Source organism: Pagrus pagrus (assembly GCF_965226575.1).
Source record: "Pagrus pagrus genome assembly, chromosome: 2".
Classification (NCBI taxonomy): domain Eukaryota; kingdom Metazoa; phylum Chordata; class Actinopteri; order Spariformes; family Sparidae; genus Pagrus; species Pagrus pagrus.
This window is the reverse complement of record NC_140186.1, coordinates 6918728-6945780: the sequence shown is the minus strand read 5'-3', so window position 1 is coordinate 6945780 and position 27053 is coordinate 6918728. Positions and strand designations below refer to the sequence as shown.

The 27053-nt window shown below is 42.6% G+C and overlaps 1 protein-coding gene across 1 annotated transcript; it reads left to right on the top strand.

Moving 5' to 3' along the window:
* Positions 1 to 18131: 18131 nt before the first annotated feature.
* Positions 18132 to 24976, top strand: LOC311269059 (uncharacterized protein). The gene is made up of 2 exons (XM_084373038.1): positions 18132 to 19430; positions 20756 to 24976. The coding sequence occupies exons 1-2, from the start codon at positions 18553 to 18555 to the stop codon at positions 21750 to 21752; spliced, it is 1875 nt and encodes a 624-aa protein (XP_084229164.1). The 5' UTR covers positions 18132 to 18552; the 3' UTR covers positions 21753 to 24976.
* Positions 24977 to 27053: the final 2077 nt, after the last annotated feature.

The window sequence follows — 27053 nt, the reverse complement described above, 5'->3', positions numbered from 1 at the left end:
ACAAATCCTCGAAGGCATGTTTAGTTCATTTTAGTTCCCACACACAAACACAAACAGACACAATCATGCGCAGACAAATGCACGTATGAAAGGGCATCTGTGGATCCATTATTATTAGTCTGGAAATCCAACAGGAAGACAGCCGATGATTCACACAGGCAGAGGGGGGACGGGGCGATGCAGCTGATGATTTACTCATCATGCAGCTTCATACATCTTCCCCATGAAATGGACAGGGACTCATCAACTTGTCAATGCGTTACAGAGACTCTCAAGTGAAAAATTCATCTTGAGGTGCCGAGGGAATTGCACTGACACAGTTGGTCTAGTCTGCCTTTCCCCCCATCCTCCTCCTCCTCCTCCTCCTCCTCCTCTTCCACACATGTGCATGCACATCCATATTCCTCTCTCTCCATCCTCCATCCATCCTTTCTCTCTTAACTACGCCCTCTGGCTGTTTGTGTCAGTGTTCTTCCAGAAACTGCCTGGTGAAACGAGGGTGGAAGAACCTATAGCCTGTAGCCATCAGATAAAGGAGGCCTGCGCTTTTCCTGTGACGTGTTTGTCGTCGGTAACTTGCTCTCATGTGCTGTAGGACAGAATGAGGTTTAGAGCTCAGCGATGAGTAAGAGAGGAGGCTCCTTGTATTTCCATATCACCCTCATTATTGCACAGCAAGTGTCCGCGCAGCACGAAAAAGGACAGGGATGCATGAGGAAGGAGCACCTTGCAGAATGACATGTGGTTCGTGGGTATTAGCCCTGCTTTTGTCGCTGTCCTTCTATATTTTCACTTTAAGGCAAGGTCAAGAAGTCACATCCACTTTGGTTCAACATGTGCTCATACTTCACCGGTGTTAATCTATTTATATTGCATAGAGTAATACAGGTTTAATAATCCTTTTCTATTCTATGTTTATTGTTTGTCTGCTGGTTATGTGTGAAAAGAAGAAGAATGCCTTCCACATCAACCAAATTTCTTTCTCTCTTGTTTTTTCACATGAAGCGAGCTAAGATGCTGAGCCTCGTGGCAGCAATGTGTCGGGTGTTCAGAGTTTACGTCTCGCGGGAGTGCTCAAAGATCAATCAGTTTTCAGCTTCAGCTTGTTTATCAGTGACCTTTCAATGCACAACCAATGAAAGGGCAGCTGGAAATGACTTGTGATGGATGATGCCCAAACCGTCCTAGATCATCAGCTCCTAACCAGCTTCCTTCTGTTTTTTTTTCCCCATTAGACTGTTTATGTCTGATTGTCATTGTAGAACAAACAGTGAGTTTATGTATTCATTGTTTACTGTTTGTCCGCTGGTTAAGGGTTCCTGCTGGCTGCACAACAACTCGCCTCCCAGAGGATATTAAATATATCTTTGATCCTTAATTCTCATGGTAGCTGATAAAGGTTTTGTTTGAAACAAGATCAAACATATGAACTACATGTAAAAATACAATAAAACAGCAAAAGATGCCACGGGTGAAAGAAAAGAGAGTCTCACAGCCTGCAGTTGTTTGTGTTTGGAAAGACGTGGATGACACAAAGAAGAAGGGAATGGAAGGAGGAGTTAAACAAGCAGTTGTGCCCACTGGGACTCGCTGACATCGCAGATCTGCAGTGGGATTTGTTTTGAGACTCCACTCTGCCAAACCTTATAAGCTCAGTGGATGATTGATCACCAAAAGTTTGTCGAACAAACAAACCGGCTGCGAGTCCATCAATGGAGCACCATGCAGTCACTTCTGCGTGAAGGACAAGGGGATAACATACACACCCAGAAAGACAACGACATACTTACTGAAACATATATTTTTTTTATGATCTTGTTAAAAAATGTAAAAGGTGATTGATTGCAGCGGTCTTCCATCTCGATATATATGTTCATCTGCTGAGACGTGAACTCCAGTCTACCCGAGTTGACAGGAGTCACTATTTTGATGACTTGTAACTCGGCTTGGCAAAAAAATAAAGTCTTGAGACTCAACCAGGACTCGGAAGTAAAAGACTTGTGACTCGTCTGTGTTCATTTTCATGTTGTCAGTTTCAGTTTTTTAGTTTGGTGTCGGTATTGTTAAAGTGATGGGAAGGGAATATAAAAAAAATATTTAAAATTAGCTTAAAAAAAAAAAAGTTGTTTGATTCAATTTATTTCAACACTTACAATACAAGTTAAATTAATTGTCATACCTTTTAAACAGGTCAGATACATTGAAAAATACCATTATTAGACTTAGATTACATTATTAGTCCGGTACCATTATGATGGCCAAGTTTAAGTATGAACACCTCATTTGATAAATATACACTTGTTTTTCTAACAACCCATTTTTTTCCCCTTTTATTAAGATAAAGTTCTCAAATGTTAAACTGCCAAACTTAATGCACAATCTGATATTTTACAGCTTTTTAAAAGTACAATTCAAGCTCTTTTAAAGTACCTAAGCCAAAAATGTCTAGACTCTCTCAGCCTTCATCATCACATCTCAATTGTTACTGTAAAGGCTACAGCAAAAAATAAAGCTTACAGACTTTCTTACACCAACAGCAGTCAATTAATAAGATCAATTTGATAATCTGCAGTATCTCAGGGGAAAAAAATAACTTGACTTGGCATTCGACTCGACAATATGTAACTTCTGCCAGGGTTTCTATATCGTAACAAAACAAAAGAGCTACTGGAGGAATAAACTCCCACATCAGATTCTGCTCTGATCTTGAGCCGTTTACCGGCGGGAGGCGAAGTTTTAGGATTGAGAAATAGATTGATCCTGACTCCTGACTGCAGCAGCGATCTGCGGCGGCGACCTCAACTGTCAGGTTTGTGTTCTGTAATGTTGACTGCTGACTGGAGCCAGAGTGGAAATGTACCTTACTTAATTATTGCAATGTTACATTCTCAGGTGAGTGCACTGATTGACCTGAATTCAAATATACAGTCACACACACCCTCAGTGTGCCATTGCCCGTTAGCTTGTGGCCAATGCACAATCAATCGTCTGGCTGTTTAAGGTGAATAAACACAGATGATCCTGAGGACAAACTGGCTTTTCTGTGATAAACACACCATTAAACAACCTCCTTCTGACATGACTCAGGTGTAAATGTTAACAGACGAGGTGATGCTTTAGTTTAATCACCTGAAGTTCAGTCTCGTTGCTGACTTCCCTACCTCCAAATGAAATGCAGTGTTACCTTTAGTAAACTCGTGGATTTCTCTGGTTTGAACATTGTTGGAAACATTTAGGATAACAACTAAATATATAACAGCAGTCTAGTCGCTTTTAGACATTAAATGCAGAGTTCCCACTTATAACTATATCTTTAGCCACGACCTTGACTTGAAAAAATTACTCGGGACATGCCTCAGACTGGGACCAAATAACTAAAGTCTACAAACTGCAGTCTCTCTCACCGTGACCTGCAAGGCAGAAATTCCACATTCACTCCATCACTGTTCTCTACTCAACTCAGCTTTTCCTCAATAACACCATTGCTGAGCATCGCTCGATATTTCCTGAATACCTGCGTCACAAACTGCAGACCACATCCTGTTCTGTGGCTCAAACTGAACTCAGATGCAGCCGCGAGTGGGGAAAGTTGGAGGAAGGAGATAGCGGAATATAAATCATGGTGAGTAGAGGATGTGAAAGGTTGCTTGCAGAGATGGGCTTTGTAGCTGCAGATATATAATGACTGACTCTGCTGGAGGGAGCGGGATAAAGGCCAAAGTGGGGGATGACCAGGTTGCCAGAGTGAAGGCACAGCCAAAGATACACATCTGGCATACATCGCTGGACGGACTGGATGTATGAAAGTCACTTCGTAGCCTCACACTCTGCGGCTCTGTCATCACATGTTAGTCATCTCTTCTTTCCTTGGAGCGCCGACTGCACATGCCGTCCGTTCAACGCTCCTTCATGTCAATTCCACAGGAAAAATGATTTAAACATGATTATATCTCAACTGTCGTCCAATTAGGACTAGCAAAAGGTAAGCTAGGAGTCACACTCTCTCACACTCGCTCCCAGAAACACACCCACGTGCACAGGCGCAGAGGGGGGGCAGGAACAAAGGTGACTTAAGAAGAAATTAAATATTTATGATGCAAAGCAGAGGGTTGGAAGCGAGGAATTGCCCCAGGCTCATCGAGTAGCTGCATTTCATTTTAAAAGCATCCATTTCCTCTGTAACCGAACACAGATACACACTCGCTCTCTCGTGCACAGGTGGCCGTACGTGGACGAACACATGCACCAGCCGCCGACGAGGACGACTTACAAGGTGTCTCTGCAAGGAAATTGGATTCATGATGAGGAGGACAGGTCACTTTGGTTGTTCATAAGGCAGAAAATGAGACGGCGCATGGAAAATTACAGTTTGCTGAGCGCACGTCGATACTGGAGGGAGAAAGTGCGAAGCATCCACTAAAAAAATGCAAAACGTAGCACATCAGGGCTTACTGTACAACTTGTAATGGAAAATATTCAATCTGATGTGATTTATTAGCACTTTGAACATCATTGCATAAGGCCCTTTTCAGCAACAGAATCTCTCTGAGCCGGGGCAGGGCATGTTTTTCACATGAAGAGAGCGAAGATGCTGAGCCTCGTGGCAGCGCTATCTCGGGTGTTGCATCCCGCTCAGATTTAACATCTCGCTGGAGTTCAGTTCAGTTCAGTTCAGTTCTTTTATAATCCACGATGGGAAACTTGATTTGCAGTCAGAGGCACAAGATAAAAAAAAACACTCAAATAACATGCGTAAACAGGCAAGTACAAAAACAAACAACAAAAATGTGTGTTCAAAGATCAATACGTTTCAGCCTTGACCTTGTTAGTCAATGAACAACCAATGAGAAGGCAGCTTTCTGAAAAAGACTCGTGATGGATGATGCCCAAACCGTTCTGGATCACCAGTTCCTAACCAGCTTCCCTCTGGATTTTTCTTTCTTTTGGATGATTTATGTCTTAATCTCATTGTAGAGCAAACAGTGAGACACACAGAATGTCATTTAACGCTCTGACGAGGACAAATATAACAGCAGAGCATCTTGATGAGAATAACCACAGAGCCTCACCACCCATCACCCACCCACCTACCCAAAAGAGTGAAGGTGTCATCGTTTGGGTTTGTGTGTTTTATGTTGAAAGTGTATCCTCGTGTGTCATGTTTCACTTCCCACTTCCTCTCTTTGTCTGTTTTGCTGCCCTGTGGCTCATTAGTTACCCCCTCCTTGCGTATTAAAGCCTGTGATTTCCCTCTCCCTGCGTCACTTTCCCGACATCAGTCCTATATTCCCCGCATTCTCTGTTCTCCGGTCCTGTTTTGTTCCCACTGTCCCTGTGTTTACTCCTTGTGTTTTCTGCCTCATGTTTTTTTCAGCCCTGCCTGTGTTCCCCCGAGCTTCATCCTTGTTTGTACTTCATTTACTTTCAGCATGTCTCGTTAGTTTTTTTTGGGGCTTTCCTTTTTTTTCTGCCTTTGTTCCTAGCTTCTTTGCTGCCTGTCTTTGTTGACTGATTTCTTTGGATTCTGGATTGTGGGCTTCAGCTTCATGTTAATAGAGCTTAAAGTTTTCCAAGCTGCCTGCCTGCGGTTTTTTGCATTTGGGGCCCCACCTTTTTGTGTACCCTTGACAAAAGGTACTTTAAGTTCTCAACATGGGTGATGAATGTTTTCCAGGCTTTATAAAGGTCATTAGTACATCCATTCACTAAATCTAACCTCTAACTTCTCTCTGATCTGATTAGTATGGATGCGGTAGAGTTGCTTCTGTTGAATTAAACAGAGAAAACCCAAAACATAGCACACAAGAGGGGAACGGATGATAAAAAACAAACCTAAAGACCCCATGTGATGTCTGGGAACACTGCAGTCGGACAAAAGTAGTGTAATGTAATGTCTCTGCACGTAGAAACGCCCATCTCACACTGATGTCTTGTGTCATGGTTTGGGCTTTTTATTTTGTTGATTTCCTGTTTTCCTGTCACATCCTCTTGTGTCTTGTTGTCACCAGTGTTCCCAGTGTTCTGTCTCCCTGCTGTGCTCCTCCCCAGTCTGATCGGCCCCGACACACACCTGTCTCACATCAACCTCGTTAGCACTGCCCCGTTCCCAGTGTCTCTCCACCTGCACCTCATCCACCTCGTTAGTTTGGTTCGTATTTAAACCTGTGTTGTTTGTGTAAATTGTGACAAATAGATGCTGTTGCCCTGCTGAAACATTTGTCAGATATGAACACAACTTCCTAATATTACATTAAGAATTAACTTTCCCTCTGTCCATACATTTCCGCAAAAAAATGGCTCCCGTTCAATAATCATTCTTCCATAGCAACTCACCGGAAATTGGTATATGACTTATAAGCGTAGCAGAGATCACAACACAGAGATCTTTTACTTTTTGATTAAATTTTGCTTTACATAAACTTCGGCATTGTTGTTGCTTTCATATCAGATAATATATTCTTAATTTGCGTTTGAACCAAACAGATTTTATCTCACTAATCTGGATGTCCAATGCAAAATATCCCAAAGATCTTTCTTCTGCGACACGGTCTGCTCATCTCAAGTAATAACACACGCTTTTCTGAGATGAAAAGCTTATGTGGTCCCTCAGTAACTAATTCCAGGCTTCAGCTGTAGAGATTTGAGATGCATTGCTGTGTTGACCAATTAAGCATCTTTCAGCATTTTTGTAGACGGTTGTTTTTGCTGAGGCAGCACGTGCTAAAGGTCATGGCAAAATTGCACCGACTTGAGAGTTCGCTGGGACAAACAGAACGGGAATGTGATGATTTTCAGAGCATGTGGCATCTGTGATATGTGTCGCTTGTCAGCTTAATGAGTCTGAATTTAAGCTCATTCATTAAAGTGTTGATAGAACTGGGGAAGTTTGTGAAATGAGAAAATAAAAAAAACAAAGAGCAAAGGGTTCAGAGGCGGCTGCGAAAGGTCATTATGTGGCAGTTAGGAAAGGAAACTGAAGAAAGAGAGTCGGGGTGACATGCACTCTGTCTGTGTGTGTGTGTGTGTATGTGTTAGCAATGCCTTGGGAAATTGATTGTCCCCATATACACATCCTGAAGGCCGAGACGGTTCGTTAAACGCTTCCAGAGATTCAATTAATAGCAGAAATTGGATCATACCATGTGCATGTGCATATGTATGATTGTGCGTGTGTGTGTGTGTGTGTGTGTGTGTGAGGAACATGATTCATGTGTGCCTTCAGCAGGGATCCTAGCATTACCACAAAGAGTGAAGCCCTAATGATTTATGATAATCACTCCCTGTCCCCACAGGAAAAACTACATAAAATATGATTTCAGAAAGAGGAAAGTAGAGAACAACACACACACACACACACACACACACACACACACACACACACACACACACACACACACACACACACACACACACACACAGGGGGAGATGCAGGCAGTATGTATAGTGTTATGTAATGGCAATAATAATGCCATTTCAATTTTGTACCAACTGTTTATTATATTTTGAATTAGTGACTTAAAAAAAAAAAAATCACCCTTGAAAATCAAATCAAATCAAAATGAACATTTTAATTCTGTCATAAAACAACCCACACATAACAATCTCTTTCAGATCGTCACAAAGAAAACGAGAACAAAGGAACATAATTTCAACACAACATACAATTTTGACATGCAGAGACACAAAAGCAACAGAATAAAACAACCTGGATGTATTGGATTAAATGTTATATTTAATTAATATTTGATTAGCCCCGCCCTGCCTTCTTCCCTGCTTAAGACTCACACAGCACATGGATATTTGAAATGCAATTTTTTAATTGAATGGCTGCATCAGTAGCTTTTTTGGCCTATTGGCTGTGTCAACATTAATTTGACTCTCAACTGCTTGCAGACCGTTATGAGAGTTGATTGTGCACATGTCTTTTGCGTGAACATTACTGACTGGCAGTAAGCAAGCTTACTTCTTTGACCAAGGTTGCTGCTTCTGAAAAATGAGGACAGGGACACCGAATGTTTTTTCACAATGCATGTGTCAGGCTGCAGCTTTCTCCACCTGCCTCCCCGTGTGTCCCTGCAGTTTACCCCCTCCTTGTGTTCCTGTGTGCCCCGAGTCTGTCTGTTTCCTTCTTTGTGTCCGTCTGTGCATGTCTACCTCCCTCTGCTGATTTCCATCCACTAATCCACATCCAGCAGTATATCTACCTGGCTCAGTGTGGAAACAGTGCGAAGGCCTAAATCCTCTCCGGCGTGAGTTTTTGCTCCTTGTTTCCAGTGTTTTATTCCAATTCTTTCGTTTGCCTTTGCTCAGGTTCATCTACTGGTTCACTTCAACTTCTGGCAGCGTGCTTCACTTACTGTGATAAAGTGCCACTTTCTGATGTGACTGGATTTTTTTAAACAGGCTGTTTGAGGACTAAAATGTGGTTTTATGAACTACTTTAAGAATTAACTGAATCTTTATATGGTAAGCTGAGGTTTTCAATAGACTGGTCTTATGGTGAAGGTCTGACGTATGTGTACATGTGCAGGTTTATGACACGACACACAGACTTTGGGGCGAGACTGTGTTTTCAACCACGGTTTCCTAGAACAACAATACACTTGGAGGCTCAACTCATTAGAGGGATCGGAAAATAATTAAATCTACAATTGCATGACAACTGTGCAAACTCCATCTGCTGATGTGGCTCGTGTGATATATCTGAACGTTCCAGAGCAGCTCCTCAATCGACCGTGAAGCGAAATAGCTTTGTCGAATGTGCATGTGTGTGTTCAACCCCCTGCTGCAAACACATTTGTTTTTGATACAAAAAAACACAAAAAACCCAACAGACTGGGCTCTCAGATGTTGTTCATTAAACTTTTAAATGATGACCTAACCCACACAGATTTTGCCGTGTTGCTTCAGAGTAATGGTGCGCAGTGGAGGGTTTAATGTGTGTTTTGCATCCGACAGCGAGAGTTCAGAGATCTCTGTGTGGTATTTTTTTCCCCTGAGACATCATGTCAGCAACTCATTGTCTGTGTCCGTGTGCGTGAGGAAGTTTCTCGATGACATGCTCATCATCTGCGCGTGAAAAATCAATCGATATCCTTTTGTCCACAAGCCATAAAGTCTTGTTTAGTTTGTGCGGTGTGACAGCGGTTTACATCAGCTTATAGATTAACTGAAATGAAGAGGAATGAATAAACCAACAGGAGGAGGGAATGTTTGTTCACTCACTTCTTTATCAAATCCAACCGATTATGTATTTTCGAACATTCGGCCGTGAATAATCTCTGCGGGTTTCATTATTTTGCGCAATGCACTGTTTGCAAACTTGCACACAACAGTTGGTACACAAGCACACGCTTGAAAATCAAGTTCTGCTTTCATTTCGCTCTCTGCAAACCAGACAAAGTAACGATGGGAAAACACTCTTATCTTAAACACAAAGCCGACTGCCACGGTCACAAAATGATTCGGCTCATCACACGCACATAAGCCACTCTATCTGACATTAAAATAAAAGTCCACCCAGTTTTGTTTTTGTTGCCTCGATTAAATGATCACGTCTTTGTTTCAATAAATCCACGAGTGCGTCCACAGCTCTCAAAAACCCATTTCCCAGGAACCCACTTGCTGTTAGGGTGAAAGTTATTGACTGAAGCAATCAAGTCAGCTTGTTTCAGCCGCACGGGGAATGAGCCCTCCTCTGTTCCCGGTGATAGATTATCCTTTCAGCAGGATTTTAACTGTCAAACTGAATTAACATTTATCTCCCTTACAATTACTTGTAGAACTCAGTTGTCACGTCTGTTTCACCAACAGGAAATCAGTCACCTCACATCAGTTGAAAAATATGGCCGACATGATTTTTTGTGCCTGTCGGCGTAGATCACACTGTGCTCTTTCAAAATCAGTAATGGATTCAGGTCTGTGTCATCTGCGGTTTTCTGTCTGTTCCGTTGAATTTTTTGTTATCTAAATCCCAGTTTCACCTCTGTGGTATAACCAAGAACTGTGATTGGCTGCTCGGGCTGCTCTGTTTTCTCTCCACTGTCAAGTAAGATAAGGAGGTTGAAGAAAGGGTCACTGGACCATTTGTGCAGACCGTTATTCACCCAAAGCTACGACTGCACTGATATTACCTGCAAGCTAGCGAGCAAGTGTGTGCCTGCATGTCACACCACGAACTCCAGTTCTTTCTGTCATTTCCTTCCTCTCTCCTCTTTCCTCTCGTCTCTGTTCTTTATGAAGTAACGCAAGATTCATAAAGCCCCAAGTGTGTATATTCCACTCAGGATGAAACATTTTCAACTTGCACAGACATGTTTTCACGTTTTCATTTCACCCCCGGGGAAATTTGCGTCCACACACATCTCCACTGCAAGCCTTCAGCTCAGTGCAAATGTTGCTCTCCACCATGAACGAACTGCACAGTAGTCTCCTTTTCAGTAGTCCTGCTCCACAGCGCTGGAGAAAAAGTCTGGCTGCACCAGTCCTCATTCTGGTGTAGTCTTTAAACCAATCACAATCGTCAAACTGAACTCAGGATACAGCCGACGGTGACCCTGTAAAACATTGTCGGTGAAAAAACCTGGTTTGCACATGGGGTTTGGCGAGGTTTGACATTAAAATGACTACATCCCTGCAAAAGAAAAGATAACAGCTGCAAGTTTTGTGCCGTTGGCTTCTAGCTTGTTTACGTAAGCAGTACTCTAATTGTCGTGAGAGTAACTTGCCAGTTGAAGCATGTGGGTTGCTATCTTGATGGTTGTTGTCGTTTAATGTCGCGACGGAGATTTTGAAAGCTGAACATGCAGATAGCGGAAGGAAGGTGGGAAGAGGCACCCAACGACTTCCAGTCTATATCCGTTAAGCAATGTGACGTGACGAAATAAAAGTTACCTGGAAGTTACTCAAGTATAAGGATGTCGTAGCATTGTCGCTATACTGCATCGGAAAATAAATGCAAAATGTGAACACAACCTTTGTGACCCATTCACGTATGATACATTCATCTGGTGTTCCTGTGGTGCTATCAAGTAAATCCAATGATCAGTGAAACATACATAATATGTATTGAAGGAATATTGATACGATAGCTACAAATGTAAAAAATGAAATGGAACTGGTTTGCAGAAATGAACAATGCCAATATTTATTCCTGGTGTTTGTGTTGCATAACCTTTACATGGCCTGTAGGTATCTATGACAGGACTGCCGTTACTCATGTAAGTTGAGTTCCTAAATTGGACCTGTAAACTAAATTCACTGCATTGAAAATAACCGGTCACTTTCTGCTCTCTCCTCGGTTTACAAAGTCTGGCTTCATCCAAAGGCTCTAAACATTGAAAGGAAAGATTCTCACCTAGCAGCTCCCCTCTTTGAGGAAATGCTCTCTGGGAGGATGTGTGCAAAAGTCTGTTTTCAATCTCAGAGGCTAAAAAGAAGAACGTTCACTGTGGCCATTCAACTCTTGAATGATAAAAACCCTATAGTCCTGACTGCACAATGAGCTTATTAAAGCTCGCAAACTCAGTCAGTGGCTGCAGCGAATATCTTGTCATTAAGAGACTCACACATTCAGTCATTATTTCCCTTGCCATTACGACAGTAACAAATCACTGACATTCTTGTGACTTGTTGAAATGTTTTGCCTTTGATGAATGACTCATCGGAGCGCTATTCAAAAGCATAGAAATCCGTTCTGATCACCAAGGTTTACTCAGTGAATCACTGGGCCCAATGAAGAGTGGCATTTAGCACTGTAAAACTGTATTTCTCTCAGTGATGGTTAAATGATTCAATCAATGTGCAGATAAAATGCCTGCTGACCCGTTGGGGCCAATCCGACCAGATCACGGCTCAACTAATGTTCTGTCACACCGCCGGTCGTGATTAACTATAACTGATCACAGGTATGCACGAGGAGGCGGGTGAATGCCGCTGCCCTTTTGTTTCGCTGCCCTTTTCAGGCTGAAACACACAGACAGAGTCTCTAAACACGGTTACGCTAACACTCATCACCAGAGGAACTACAAAGGGTTCAGCTGGCATTTACTGTGCAGCACTTCCATTATCTGAAGTGTATTCAAACTCCTCTCTCCTTGTAGTCAGCGATTCAGGGTCACAGGCATAACAGTAAACACTATCCTGCTCGCTGCTCTTGCAGAAAATCTGCAGCTCATTTCACCGCAACACAACTTGTGGGCATGTGTACACAGAGAAAGGTGAAAACAGTTTAAACCAGCTCATCCTCCTGGAAAAACAGCTGGTTTTTGGTCGTCTGTACAACAGCTTATCACAACCCATATTTACACTTATTCTTCGAAGGTGACCCCTAGTGGCTGTGGTAATTATGACGGGAGCAAAGGAGGAAGCAGGTGCGTTAGTCGAAAGATCTACAAAGTCCTCATATAGAGGAGATCAGGGTGGATGATCAGGTCAAACATACCTTGACATACCTTTGTAACCCCTGTGTGAAAGAAAAAGTCAACACTGACTCATTTTAAATCACATTATATAGTTTGACTTACATCAGGCAACCCAAACCATGATCCATTCCTAAACCTACTGTAAGCAAGTGGCTGTGACCGTTTCACAATGTTAACCACGTGACTCTCCAACAACATGTCATTTTGTGAGTCAGTTGTTTAGGTATGAAGACATGTTGGTTTAAAACAAAATATTAAATGTACTTCATGATTCAAAAGATCATCATTAACATAAGTTTACATTTATTTTGGTCTTAATATACGACAAAATTGACATTAAACTGAAATGTATTATTATCAATGTGGAGAAATCTGCAAATTTGAGAGTATTGTCTCTTTCTGGCAGTTCACAACTTGATCCTGTGGATCAATGTGGAAACTAACAAACTTTATTTGAACTCTGTGAAAGAAAGAAGTGGTTTAATTACCAAATGTTATCTCGGCCTGTATCCTGTGTTGGGTGCTGATTTGAGACTCACTCAGGGAATATGAGGAAGAAAAACATAAATGATTCAGTCTTAAAAACGGAGCTAAATAATAAATATCTCGAGCTGACTCATAACTTCAACACCAGCTTTCACTTCAGCCGTCAATATTGCAGAGTGGTTGTATTTCTTTTCAGTTGGCACCTAAAATTATATTGGATGAGACAGCTTTTCTTTATAATGAAAGGTGGAGATGAAAAGAAATATAGACTGTATCAGAAGGTTCCTATTTGGTATTTTAAAAATCTGACATTTCATCATCCATCTGGTTTGAAACCTCTGCAGGTCATTTAATATACAAAAAAAAAGGTGGCTATAAACAGCAGCATGTTGCATTTTTGTTAAATCTACCGTCTTTATTGCTCAGACCGGTCAAAGAAAAAGGTGCTGCTTGGTTTCACCCACACTAACAATGTGAGAACTGGTTATTTTGCCGTCAGCTGAACTCACTGTTTATAAATGGACACAGACAGAGACGCAACCCGATGCCCACTGGTCCACTGTGGAGAAAATGACAGCAGGGTGTGCATAAATTGTAACCAAGCCGATTTGATCAAAACGCTATATGACAGGGAATTATTAATTCAATAACGCCGGGCTGAGGCCCAGTGATTCAGGTTCATGACATTTTAATTTCATCTCCCAAGTTAATTAGGTGAAAATGCGTTTTTGTCTATATGATCCAGCCTCATAATCTTTTACTCCACGGTCTGTGCGTGTGGCGCGGCGGTCATCGGAGAGATCTCTGAGGTCAATGCTGGTGACCTATCAGATTATTCTGTCCTATCGGATAAATTTAAATACATCTTCTGTCTTATTAACAGCAGATAAAAGCAGGGAGCTGCTTTCACACAGTCTGAATCAGCGGCTGCTTAGTAACAGGTTATAAGAAGCGCCTAAAACAATGATTGGTCTCTCAAGGTCTAATACAGGTTTTAAGTTCAATATTTTATGTTTTTGTTAAGTATAAAAGCATATTGTATGAACTCTTTATGAAAAATATTAATGGAAGGTGAGATTATATTCCCTCTCTGTCCTATGAATACCTCCATATCCCATTCACTTCTATTATATGTTTAATGTTCCCATTTCTTGTGTATGTATTTTATTATTAATCTTATTATGATTACTTAAAGGAGCCCTCAGTTGTAAAATGTCCTCTGTGGCTCTTGAGGGTGTTATGATTGTTGCAAAAAGGGACCCAAATGCAGAATCACGGCAGATCAGCAGGTCTTATGTGGGGAAACAGACAAAAACAGGAAGTGGAAAGTCACAACAACAACATCCGTCCGTCATCCATCCATTATCTATAACTTCTGCAGGGTTGCGGGAGACTGGAGGTAATCCCAGCTGACATCGGGTGAGAGGCGGGGGACACTCTGGACAGGTGAGCAGTTCATCACGGGGCTGACACATACGGAGGGCTGCCGGGCTCACGCTCACAGTTAGTGGATTTAGTGTCACCAATTATCCCGCTTGTCTTTGGACTGTGGGAGGAAGCCGGAGCTCCTGGAGGAAACCCACACAGAAAGGCCCCAGCACAGATTTTCACAAATTCAGATCTCTCTGTTTAAAAGTCCTGCATTCATAATAATACTAACTTTGGGAACGTGGAAGTATAAAAGTATTATCAGCAACATATTGGCTTCTTAAAGTGTCACTCCTCTGTGGAAAGCAGAACATCCCTTCTTATAGTATTATTGAAAAGTAGATAAATTATGACAGATTTCCTTAAATTATTATTATAAGTGATGTATCGGCATGTTAGCTGCAATTTGGTGAATTCATCCATATCATACTATTGAATATAAAATATCGATTTAATAAGATGATCACATTTTTGGTATGTAAAATCTTAATCTGCAAATTAAAAAAACTGTAGTGCACCATTTCCTTCTTGATTAAGACCCCCTGGAGCCCCAAGATCACTTAATATTGGTGTATGGTAATTCAATTAAAAGTTTTTTTTTTATTATTAAAAAATGGCATAATTTTACAATATCGCTTAAGGCTGACCCTGTGGCGCTGGTCTTCAGGAAGAGCTAATGTCAAGGTGTAGTTTTAAAACCTTTCATGTTTTACTTTATATTCTGCTGATATGTAGGTATATCACTAAGTGAAGTTGACCTTTTGCAAATTGATTCAAAGTGGTTGGTGTCTTAAGAAATACATAATGAAGCTGCGATGCACGGTGTGGCTCAACAACACATATATGCCCGAACATGTGAGTGTAAGTAAGTGTATAAACATAAAGGGGGAAAAAAGCACGTACAGCTGTTGTATGTATAGTTTCTAACCCTCTTTTAACGAGCCGATTCTTTTTTCATGTTTTTATTATATACTCTGTTTTATCTGGTCTGATGCTTTTATTTTTGTTTTGTTGTTTCTATCTTGATTGCACAGTTTTTACGCTTTTGCGATCTGATATCGACTATGTGTTTTATCTTGTCCTGTAAAGTGCTCTGTAGCTGTGTTTTGAAAAACACAGAGCACCTGAGGGGATACGGCCAAAATAAACAGTTATTACATTTCTGGTGCACTGGAAAGTATCGTGTGCACCACGTGGACCGATGCAGAAATACTGATGCATCCGATCTGAAACGTCTCTGCCCTAGGATCGATTCTGATATCGAGAGATGTCATTTGTTGTAAGTGTGTGCTTTAACATCAGCAGGGACACAGTAGACAACAGGTTCTGGTCAGGATCTAATCGAAGAAAATACCCGTTTAACAGGAACTTCTCTTTGCGCCTCTTGAACTATGCTTCCATAAATGCGCGAGGCACGAGAGTGGACATTAATGATAGCTGACTGGTGTCCTGTGGAGCTTTTTCAGTTTTCAGAACAGCAGGAGCGCTGTTTGTGATGTGTTGGAGGACTGTGAGGAACGGTGGTAACATCACAAACCCTGTTAAGCATCTGAGATTTAATCACAATACGGACTATGATGAGGTAATGCAGCGGCGGTCTGAAGAAGAGCAAAGGAGAGGTGCTGCTCGGGTGAGACGGACTGAATCCTTCAGCACTGGTCGGTATCATCCAGGGAAAGTGATTCACATCCGTCTGGGCTTCGGTTTGTGTCTTGATTTTAAAACCTTAAAACTACTGAATGTTTTATTAGGCTGTTGTACGAAGTATCCGTATCTTGGTATTGGCGATCCCAACCTGGGTTTAACTTGGATCGTAAAGGAAGTCGGCGGTATCGCAAATCACTAGTGTGCACGTAAGAAAGTATCGCGTGCGCACAAGAAAGTTTCCCGTGCCACCGCTTACAGCTGGTGCCCCTTTTCATTTTATTCACCCCTGCCCCTGAAACATCCCGAGTCCGCCACTGTGCGAGCAGGAAACGATCTTGTGAGCTTGCCATAGTTACCAAAGATGTAATGTCCCCTCGTGAGCTCTTGTTTAGAGAAGTGCTAAACAGACGAAATTTATTAGGAACTAGCGTTTCCTAATAAACTTTCCTAAGAGCCATTAGTCTGAATCCCTGTGCTCCAGGATACCTTGGACGTCCTGAAGTTTTTTTCCTTACCAAAGTGCCCAGCACCGAGAGCCTGGACAGGCTGCAGCATGTGAAGCGGTTGAGGCGCGTTACACTCCTTCCTTCAAATAAAATGTATTATTTGGAAACAAAGAAAAGGGAAAGTACAAAACGGTAGTAAGTCAATTTAATTTATTGTCAATACATGGCACAGAAAGCTTACAAAATACATTCTACATGTTTTTTTCTTCTTCATGCATTTTTACAGTATGACTTTTAGGGCTGTCCTGCAAAATTTGGACTTTTTGACGCCTGATCAAAAAAAAAAAAAAGAAAGAAAGACAAACAGGTATAATGACTGGTTCATTTGATTGATCTAGCCATAAATCGTCCTTGTCAAAAACAGTACAATAATCTACAAGTTCAATAAGCCGCCTGCGTCTCACAATCAATCAGAGGAGACAGAACTATATCGTCTTGGTTTTTTGAGGGTGTCTATGGAAGGAGGAGGCAAAGGTCCATTTCTCGGGTTGCAGCGGAGACATGAAGCGTCCGTCAACCTTCTGATTGATTATAGGTGTTTAGGAAGCGGTACAGGTGCTGTGCGGTTGAGTGCGCGGCGGTGCGTGCGTGAGTGTGTGTGTGTGCATGCGTGCAGCAGCTGCTCCCTCCCCGGCTCTCTCTCTCTCTCTCTCCCTCTCTCTTTCTCTCTCTCTCTTCATCCAGTCCCGCAGTGGCGGACGGGGCTCGCTGTTCCCGCCGGCAGGAGCGCAGACATGTGAGGAGTCAGTGTGTGTCAAAGAAAAAAGCTGACGGGAACACAAAGAGCTTCTCCCAACGAAAAAAATAAATAATAATAATAATAAAAAAAAACCCTCTGTAGCTTTGAGACTCAGAGGCTTTTGAGATTATGGGGCGCATTTACCAGCTGTAAGCGATTCCGGAGCAACTTTGCCAGCGTTTTTCTTCTTCTTCTTCTTCTTCTTTGGCGCAGATCTTCAGTCAGCACCTGGCTGCCTCTTCAGCATCTCCACTGAGCATCAAAGAGGAGCCACAAGGTCAGTAAACAATAACGGAAATGTGTCTGGATTTGCTTTGAGGGTAAGATCATATTTTCATTTTTTTTTTTTTTTTTTACAAACAGCTGCTCCTTTGTGGATTTAAATGTGTTATTTTTTATGAGAGGTTTTGTTTTTGAGATGGATGATTTTAAGTTTTATTGCAACTTACCCCCTTTTTAGTGATGCGAACAAAGAAACCAGCTGGAAGATGTATCTGCAAAATGAGAATTTTTATGCCCAGAGTGACTTAATTAATGAAAAATTCATATTGAAGCTACATGTCTTTATTCTTTAATAAAAAAAACACAGCAAACATCAAATGATTTCCTTTCTTTGTTCTTCACTAAATGTCCCTAACTAGGAGTGGCTGTGATCTAAACACACCGTGGGGAGATGTTAAAAGCTTTTCAGTGTTTTTCTCTTCAGGAATGTGTTACTTTGCTGCTGATACAGCTGCATGTGGGAGCAGCCTCTGATATTTCTGATGTTTCTCTAAACAGATCTGATTGCATCTTTGTCATGGACTAAAGGTGTGAGGAGGAAGAGAGAGTGAGGAGGAGGAGGAGGAAGACGAGGAGGGAGGAGGAGGAGGAGGAGGGAGGTCTGTGTGAGGTTTGCTTTCCTTGAAGGTGAGAAAGTCTATTAACAGCTGTTGGTGGATTATCAGGTTCAAGCAGCCACTCCCTGGAGGAATGAATGCACATATGTTACATAAGGACTGCGCTGGGACCGGTGCTGAACAGCGTCATGACTCCAGCTGACTCATAGGATGTGGCATAAGATGGGGGACCATGATTTACATTTGTCTACACAGATTTTTATCAGCACAGAGCAGAGGGAGCCAGGTGGGACCTGATGCTTGTGGTGAGGATTTCCTGCCCTTTTGGATTCTGATTTCGGTGTTCTGCTTTTCCTCAGCCATGTCTGCGAATGGATTTTAATGAGGACCAAAGGAAACCAGTACAGTGAGCCTTGCAGTCGAGGGATTTTCGCACCTCTCCACTGCCTCTCTTGCTGTAGCTTTGTTCCCACCGGGAAAGCATCATGGATCTGTCCCAGGACCAGCTGTCGGACTGGAGCTCAGTCCAGCCCAGCTTCTCTCCGCTGCTGCAGAACGATGGCTCTCAGGAAAGACTCAACCACACCTACAGCTTTCACAGCTCCATAATGCTGCCGACCACTCTCGGCTCACCCACGGCCTCCCTCCATCAACCTCTGCCCTCTCTGCTGCCCTCCTCCCTCATCTCCTCGCCTTTATTCTCCACCGCCTCGACCTCGTCATTTCGACAAGCATCTACTTTTGACTCCCAGCCCTCCTCCTCCACCTTTCCTTTGACCCTGTCCACCTTCTCGCCCAATGACCTGGCGGACCTGGAGAGCATGCTGCTTTGGACTCTGCACGAGCCCAGCACGATCGCTCTGACCATCATGTACTGTTTGTCTTTCATTTTGGGATTTGTCGGGAATTTAATGTCCCTGCGCGTCCTGACTAGCAGGCGCAGCCGCCGGCTAGCTGGCGTCAGCGCCACGCGCAGCCTCCTGGTGAACCTGGCCGTGTGCGACCTGGCTGTGGTGTGCGTGTGCATGCCCATCACCCTGGGAAACGAGATCTACCAGGCCTGGGTCTACGGTGACCTCCTGTGCCGAGCCGTGCCCTTCACGCAGGCCATTTCAGTCTCAGCCAGTGTGCTAACGCTGACGGTGATCAGTGTGAACCGCTACTACAGTGTTCGCTCACCACTGCGAGCTCGCTCCATGTTTACCCGCCGGCGGATCTTGGCGACCGTCGCCGTGGTGTGGACGGTGTCTTCGATCATGTGCGCTCCTATTGCAGTGATGAACCGGCGACGGGAGATCAGCTTTGGGACATTTGCCATCTTGGTCTGTCAGGAGGCGTGGCCACAGCATCGCCTTAAACAGGGGTAGGTACTCTGAGGGACAGCCTGGGATCTGTGATGTAATCTGTGCAGGCCCTCTCCAGCTCATTATCAGATCTTTTGTCCTCTTAGAAACCAGTTCCCTGACACAAGCTGAGAGTGAGCCTTTGGCTGGGCCATGGTTACCTTTCATGGCCATCCAACACCAGTAGGTTTTGTGGTGTCCAGCTCTGTTGGCAGTAATTGTCTCTTAAAGGACACGTTCACCCAAAAATAAAAATTCAGTCATTATCTACTCACCCACATGCTGAGGAAGCTTTGTAGTCCCAAGAAACATTCCTGGAGCTTCACAGCGTTGCAGCTTTCTCCTCAGTATAGAGGGAGATCTGTTTTTAAACATAAAACAATTGTCCGGCATAATCCAATTTCTGCAAGCCCTGAGATCCAGAACTGATTTGAAAAGGCCTTATTTACACCCCTTTTAAAGCCAAGATCTTCACTGTAGCAGCTGCACGCAGCTCAAGCACAAGCTCGGCTACAGGTCAAGTCTTTTCAAATCAGTTTGGGATCTCGGTTCTACTTATCTTTTAACTGAGCTCGTGCCATAGAAAGGGGGCCATGAATGAAAAAAGAGCTCTCTGAAACTCTGAAGCAAAGTTAGTTGCAACTTTTTCCAGACATATTTGCAATTGATTTTGATAATAAGACATTTGATTATGTTTGGCAGTGGTTAAATATAGGCTGTCTTTCTGTGACATCTGAGGTGAGGTGAAACACGACATTTAAACGGTTTGGGCTTGATTCTGATTCTGATCCAGGGACACACGTACCATTCAAACCTATGAGGTTTTAAACTCTAAAACACAGGTGTCGATACAGACTTTTGATCCTTTATCCTGTTTTTTTTATAGAATTGCCTTGTTTGGTTTCCCTTAATCATGAGTCATCACACGGCTCAGAGAGACTTGCCCTTTGTACTTTGCCAAAAAGCTTTCATAATTAGCGTCGATTATCCGGAGATACCCTCAAATCAAATTTTCTTGGCAGTTCTAACACAGTGCTGCTGGTTGAAATATTGTCATATCGATCCTTGTATCATGCTGATGAAAGGGGAGCAAATTAAAAAGTGTTGAAAGGAGTCCAGTGCATCCGTGATAACTATACTTTGGCTGCAATTCATAATCTCAAATGAAGCACGTCTTTAAAAACTTCCTCGGCTCACAATAAAAGAGTATGGAGCGTCTCCAGCAGCATAAAAAATGCTCCTTTTAATGATTCGCCACATTCACAGATGGATTTAACAGATTCTAGCTTATAACAAGTTTCAGAAGAGATTTAAATCAGTATCTCATTTTTTAATTCTTCCACAGATACAATGTGCTGCTCTTTGTGATGCTCTACTGCCTGCCAGTGACCTTTAACCTCACCATAGGCTTCCTAACCGGCAGGCGGCTTTGGGGAGGGAGGAAATCCACGTTCGCTGACCTCGATCCTCGCAGCCAAGCGCTGCACGTTTCGCGCCTCAAGACGCGCCAGAAGATCGCCAAGATGGTGGTGTGCCTGGTGCTGCTGTTCGCAGTGTCCTGGCTGCCGCTCTACTTGGCTGACCTTTGGATCGACTGCGATGAAAGGCCGCCATCTTGGCTCCTGCAGACACGGCCCTTCGCCCAGTGGCTGGGTCTGACAAACTCCAGCCTTAACCCTATCTGCTACTGCTTCATAGGGGATCTGTACCGCTCAGCGAAGGTGATACGGACGCGATACTACCAGAAAGTTGCCGCTTTCTTCGGCACCTCCTCGTTCTCCAGCTCGGCTGCAGTGGCGTCTCCCGTTTCAGTGATTACAGACACCAAAGTAACTTCTGCTGACCGCAACCACATTGCTGTTGCTGCTGTGGCAGCGTCTGCGTCTATTGTTACAATCCCAAGGCTGCTGAGCTTGGCCAGAGGCCAGGGACTGGGGCAGAAGGTCGGAGACAGTTCAGATAGCCGAGCTGGATCCGACCACAGTATCTCAGACTGGTGCAGGTCCAGTCCCAGCGTGTGTGATAGCTCCTTGTTCCCCTGCAAGCTCAACACACTCCAGCACTCCATACAAAGAGCAGACCTCCTCCCCACAAGAAGACACTCTGTGAATGAGAACGCTGGACCATTATCGTCAAGAATGGAGTCTGTGGAAATAGACATGCTTCCTTTGAGGAGGCATTCAGGGGACAGAATATGTGATCTGTCTGCAGATAAGAGAGACGTTATTACCATGGGCATGGATGCTCTCTGTTATACAGGACAGCACAGGAGCAAGACATCACAAACCTTTTCTCTGGTAGTGGACGAGGAGGAAGAAACAACCGATTTGACCAGCCTTTGAAAACTGCAGATAATCTGTTGTATCACCAGGGAAGAATTCTTTATTCTTTTGTCACGTACAGCTCCTGATTCACAGTTTGCAGTTGACGGTGTGAGTTAAGCCCTCGCAAAAGCCATTGTTTGTCTCGGGGCTAAACTGACCTGGTCTACACTCTCCATCTTTCTGTGTGTAGTATTCTCTTGTGCCATCAAAAGCATGGGACCAGGACCGATGTTTGCAACAACGAGATCACGTTTCTGCCGGCAGGCGGAGGGAGCAGTGATGGAGTGAACCCTGCAGGGGAAGAGTTGAGTAGTTATTTAGCCTTGGGCTAGAAAACGTGCTATCAATAAAAAGGATGGATTGCAGCAGTGCAATCATCATATGGAAACGAGATCATAAGTGATTTAGCTGCTAGTCACGGTAGTTCCTAACATCTGCTTAAGACATTAACAGGACGTGACTGTGTGATGACTTCTTATGTTTAGACTCATCTCTTTCTTTCTCATTGCTTTGCTAATTGTTCTGATTGCTGCTCACAGAAAATTGCCAAACCCTTTACTTGTATAATGCAGTGGATCACACACGGATACAGCATGTACAGGAGTTTCTGACAATCAATGCCTGCGGCCTGGGAAGGATATTTATGTGTTCAGTCATACAAGGTAATTTGAAGGGAACACGAGATGTATGAAGCGGAAAATGAACGAGTGAGGACAGTGAAGGGTTTTCTTTGCACATAATAACTCTGTGGTGTTGCTTTTTAGGTAAGGTTTTAAGTAAGGTTTTCTTTCTGAAATAAGCCCCAAAAACAAGCAAGGTTAGATCACTCAGATGGAAATTTAAAGGGTCAGTTCACCCAAATAACCCCTCAAAAATCAGCATATTTTTTTCACATACCATAAAGGACCAGTTTTACACTTTAAAGTCTGTGTATGGGTCTTGAGGAGTACTACTACATATATGAAAAAAAAACAGTATAAAGCCTTTTGTGGCTCCAGAGGAAGCTTAAGTGGTTGGTTTTTTTGTAGGTTTTTTTTTTATCTCTTCATCTTCTGCTGTATCGATTTTGATCCTTTGTACATATTGAGTCCAACAGTGTTTTAGGAGTGCAATGCTAGACCAGTGGACTGCTTTTCAAAGACAGGTTTCTTCCTTCCTTTTTATTCCTCCTGTTAAAAGGTTTTTTTTTCTCAATATGGCAAGTTCTTCCTCACTCGAATCGAGGGTCTAAGGACAAAGGATGCCGCACACTGAAAAGATTGTAAAGCCCACTGAGGCAATGTGATTGTGATTTTGGGCTGTATAAATACAATTGATTTGATTTGAGTGACCTCACTTGAGGCAACTTATGAGATGACGTACAGCTTCCTCTGGAGACACAAAAGGCTTTAGACTACCTTTTTCCACACATGAAGTCGTGCTCCTCAACATACTAACATTGGTGGAGTTACTTTTGAAGATCTGCTCTGCTTTAAAGGTGCACTATGTTGTTTTGGGAAAGAAATTTGAATCAAGATGTGAAAAACAATTGCATATTGTTTCACTTTGTTTATATTTGCAGGACCCTTCTAAGTAGCCTCCTTTCTAGCTTCAAACAGTGTTCCTCCCCTCTGAGGACAGCTTGTTTATGTTTTTGTGATGGAAATACTCTACATCAAGTACATATTTAAGCATTTGTATTACCATATTGATATTGTAAACGTTAACTTTCTTTTTTATTTATTTTTCAAAACTACATAGTGCACCTTTAATTTGCCCTGGTGTTGAGATAACCTATGACTTTTCTGATTCTACCTTCATGTGTAATTCTGGTGAATGTAGTTATGTTTGTGTTGCTCACAGGATTTAAAAAATAACATTGAAAAAACTGCCAACTACTTTGCCCCAACCAATATGTCTTGAATGAGATATCCGTTCCAGTGCCATTTTGTCAACAGTTCAGTGGCGTTTGCAGGAAAACTGCATTTTGAACGCTTATCGAAGAAGTACGCCACCTAAGGCCGCCTTGTGGATTTTCTTCTTTTTGTCTTTTAAAAAAGTCTTGTTTGTAGTGCTACTCAGCAAAACCTTGAAGCCTAACAAATGCACTGAATTAATTTTCTTCCGCACAAGACATCTGCAAAGAAATGCTTTATTCTGTTTGCATTCCTTGCAATCCAACCCGTTGCTTGTTAACTTGCCAGCAGTCCTCTTCCTCCCACATTTCTGTGTATTCAGGTGCATCATTGCCACCTGTAAATCAGTGGGATCATGTGGGACCATTGGCAGAAATTCTTCTCTTGCATGTGAGTGCGCATGTATGAGACAGAAACAAGATGGGGACCTGTTTATACAAGAAATGCTCTACAGCGCCACTGGTCAAAAACTCCTCGTGGTACCTTTAAAGAGTTTTGTCTTCGAGATGACTGCCCAATTTTATCTTAACTTGTCAACATTTTTCTGGCTCTGACTGAGGAAGATGATGTTCCAGTCTCCATCCAACACGGCAAACAACTGTCAGAACAGATCCTTAACTACAATATCAATGTTTTTGCTACTCTGGATACTATCTCAAAAATGAAATGAAACTGCATGTCTAGATACCTCTAAAGGTCAGAGACGATGTTTGTTATTTGTGGTGAGCTGACTCTTAAAAAATTGCTTGTATCACATTAACTGTACTGCGAATAGCTACAGAAAAACACAGGAGCATCAGTTTTAATATTTGATAACAGGAGAGTTTGAAACACTGCCTGTTAAACCAGCACATGCCTTGTCGAGTATAGGACTGAAGCAGGGCGCCGAAATAGCTTTAAAGGTGAGAGAAATAAAACACACACACACACTCGCAGACAAACACACACTCACACATACGCAAATGCATGCACATGGACACAAAAATCTAATCTACCCTCAGGCTGCTGTGTCTGAGGCAAAGGTGGTGAGCCGCATCAACTGCTGTGACATCGAGCTGCTAATCACACTTGTCCTTGCAGTGAAAGTAAGGTGGTGCAACACTCAAGGCATCAAACTGTGTTGAAACTGTCCTATTTATGTCATTGGATGAGGTTGCTTTGTACCTTAGAAAATCTCAATGCCATTATGCTGTGACCGTGTCTTTCATCTCTCCTCCTCTCTTTACTTTCATCTACCTCTCTCTCTCTCTCTCTCTCTCTCTCTGTCTCAGTTTTGCACTGTGCTATTGGAGGGCATGTGTACTAAACAATGCGCATTTGGTGTTTCATTAAAAAAGCAAAAGAGTTGGTCTGTGGTCACCTGTAACTGCGACTCAAACGTCCCAGGATTTGCGCACATGTTCGGTGAGCCTAAAACACAGCTGTTCTTGAAAATACTTCAGTTTGAGGATTTAAAAAGTTGTCTTTAGCTAATAGGGACGTCATGAATAGTGGGAGGCCTGGAATAGAAAAGATAAAAGGTCTACACAGTTCTCAGATTCCTTTGTCCTATCTTCTCCCGTTCCCTCAGGCTTGATTAAATCTTAATGGAATCTGAATTAAGTTATGAGAAGCTCTCATTCTTTTATCAAATGAGTTTCAAAGAAGTTGAGGAGGGAGCGACTCAAAGACTGGCTCGTCAGTACTTGTGAAATGGACATGGCTCCACTACGAATTTTAATTAGTGATTGTGGAACAAGTTGAGCATGCTTATTTTACTTGTTCGCGATATTAAAAAATGTTAGCCTGCAGATTCAGACACAGAAACCACTTTGGTGAAGAGTTGGGTTAAGTTTTTCAGCTTGACTCAGAGTGTTAACTCTGTTAATGTCAGATTTGCGTCTTTCGGTTGTGATGGTGGATAGTGGGCTGTAGTTTCCCCAGTAATCACACGGTCCTCCTTCCCCTGTCTCTGGGCTAGGCAGAGCGATCAGGCCAAGTGTGGAAGAGGTCGGTTTGTTTACCAGGGAAACTACCCCTCACAATCCGCCGTATCAGCTCCATTAACACCAGACAACCACTGAATGCAAATAGCATGCTAGCTAGCTAATTCTTGTCTCATTTCATTAAACACTAAATTCATCATGGCCCACTGACCTTCCTCCATTTGGTTGTCCAGCAGACTACCAGGGCTCAAAGGGCCGTGTGGACAGGACCAAAAAAAATCTCTCCAATTTATTCAGTTTTGTAGACGTGAAGAAGGCACGAGTTGAACTCCACTGCTTTTCTTGCCTTCTCCCATCAAAAAACCTGTTGGATGTAGTGTACGAGGAACACAAAACCTTTGAGACTTTCATCAAAAGTCAACGATGGACGCGAGCCGCTCAGAGGCAGAGTAGGTCGAGTCTTGCAAGAAAACTGGTAAATATCAAAGGCTGAGTCTAAAGGTGCTGTATATCATTGAGTCTGAACAAACGTGCTTGAATGCATCTCTTCTTTCTGCATAAATCCTTTGCACGTCTGATTTTTTTCATTTTAATTTGAAACTTATATCTATTGTAACCCTGCTTGCCACAGTAGCTTGCAGTCTTCTTATTCCCTGCTTTTAACTTGTTCATTGCTTGTTTTCTAGGCACATTACCGCAACACGTCGATAAGTGGAATAGTGTGAAGTCACTGGCAGCAAAGTCTACTGTATCGCCCATGTCCTCAAAACAAAACGGGGTCCCACTCAAACATTACTCCATAGACAAGTGAACTTCACTTCATAGTAATTTTATTTCTTCTGAAGTCTTAATCTTCATGAGTTGGTACCTGAGTTATGTCAACATAACATGGACTGTGATACGAGTCTTGGATTGATTGACAATGTTGACAATAATACAATCTTCAGAAAGTTATGCAATTTCAAACTTTGTGAATTTAACAGTGAATGCTTCTTTAATTATTTCCCCGTTATGAATAAAACCTTTTCTGTGTCACAGCCAAAACATGCAATGTGAGTCTAAAGAGTACTCAAAACATGACAAAGTAAAGACATAACCTGAATAAATGAGTGTAGGAACATAACAAATGCTGATGCTTCCAGCTGTGCTGCATGATACAGATGTCATGCCTCATCTGGACGTGTATACAAATGACGAGCGGGCCCAGTTAAACTTTTAGGATCAGGATGGCAGAGGGAAAAGATCTATGTGTCTTAGAAAGGGGATTTATAATTAGGTCACAGATGGCAGGAGCTTCAGTCACCAAGAAAAAAAGTCATACCATCAGCTGAGTCATCCTTCACCATAATATTGAGTGTGTGGGTGTGTATGTGTGTGGCCAACAAGTCCTCCAAATCAAATAAAGTCCAGAATGATACCTGAAAGGGTTTTCTGATTGGACGCCCCATCGACAGGATGACAATTTGTCTTTGGTTTGAAAAACTTACAAATCACAGCAA

Coding starts and splice junctions, on each gene's coding strand:
- LOC311269059 (XM_084373038.1), top strand. CDS start 18,553: ATGGATCTGTCCCAGGACCAGCTGTCGGACTGGAGCTCAGTCCAGCCC. Junction 19,431..20,755: donor CAGCATCGCCTTAAACAGGG/GTAGGTACTCTG, acceptor ATTCTTCCACAG/ATACAATGTGCTGCTCTTTG.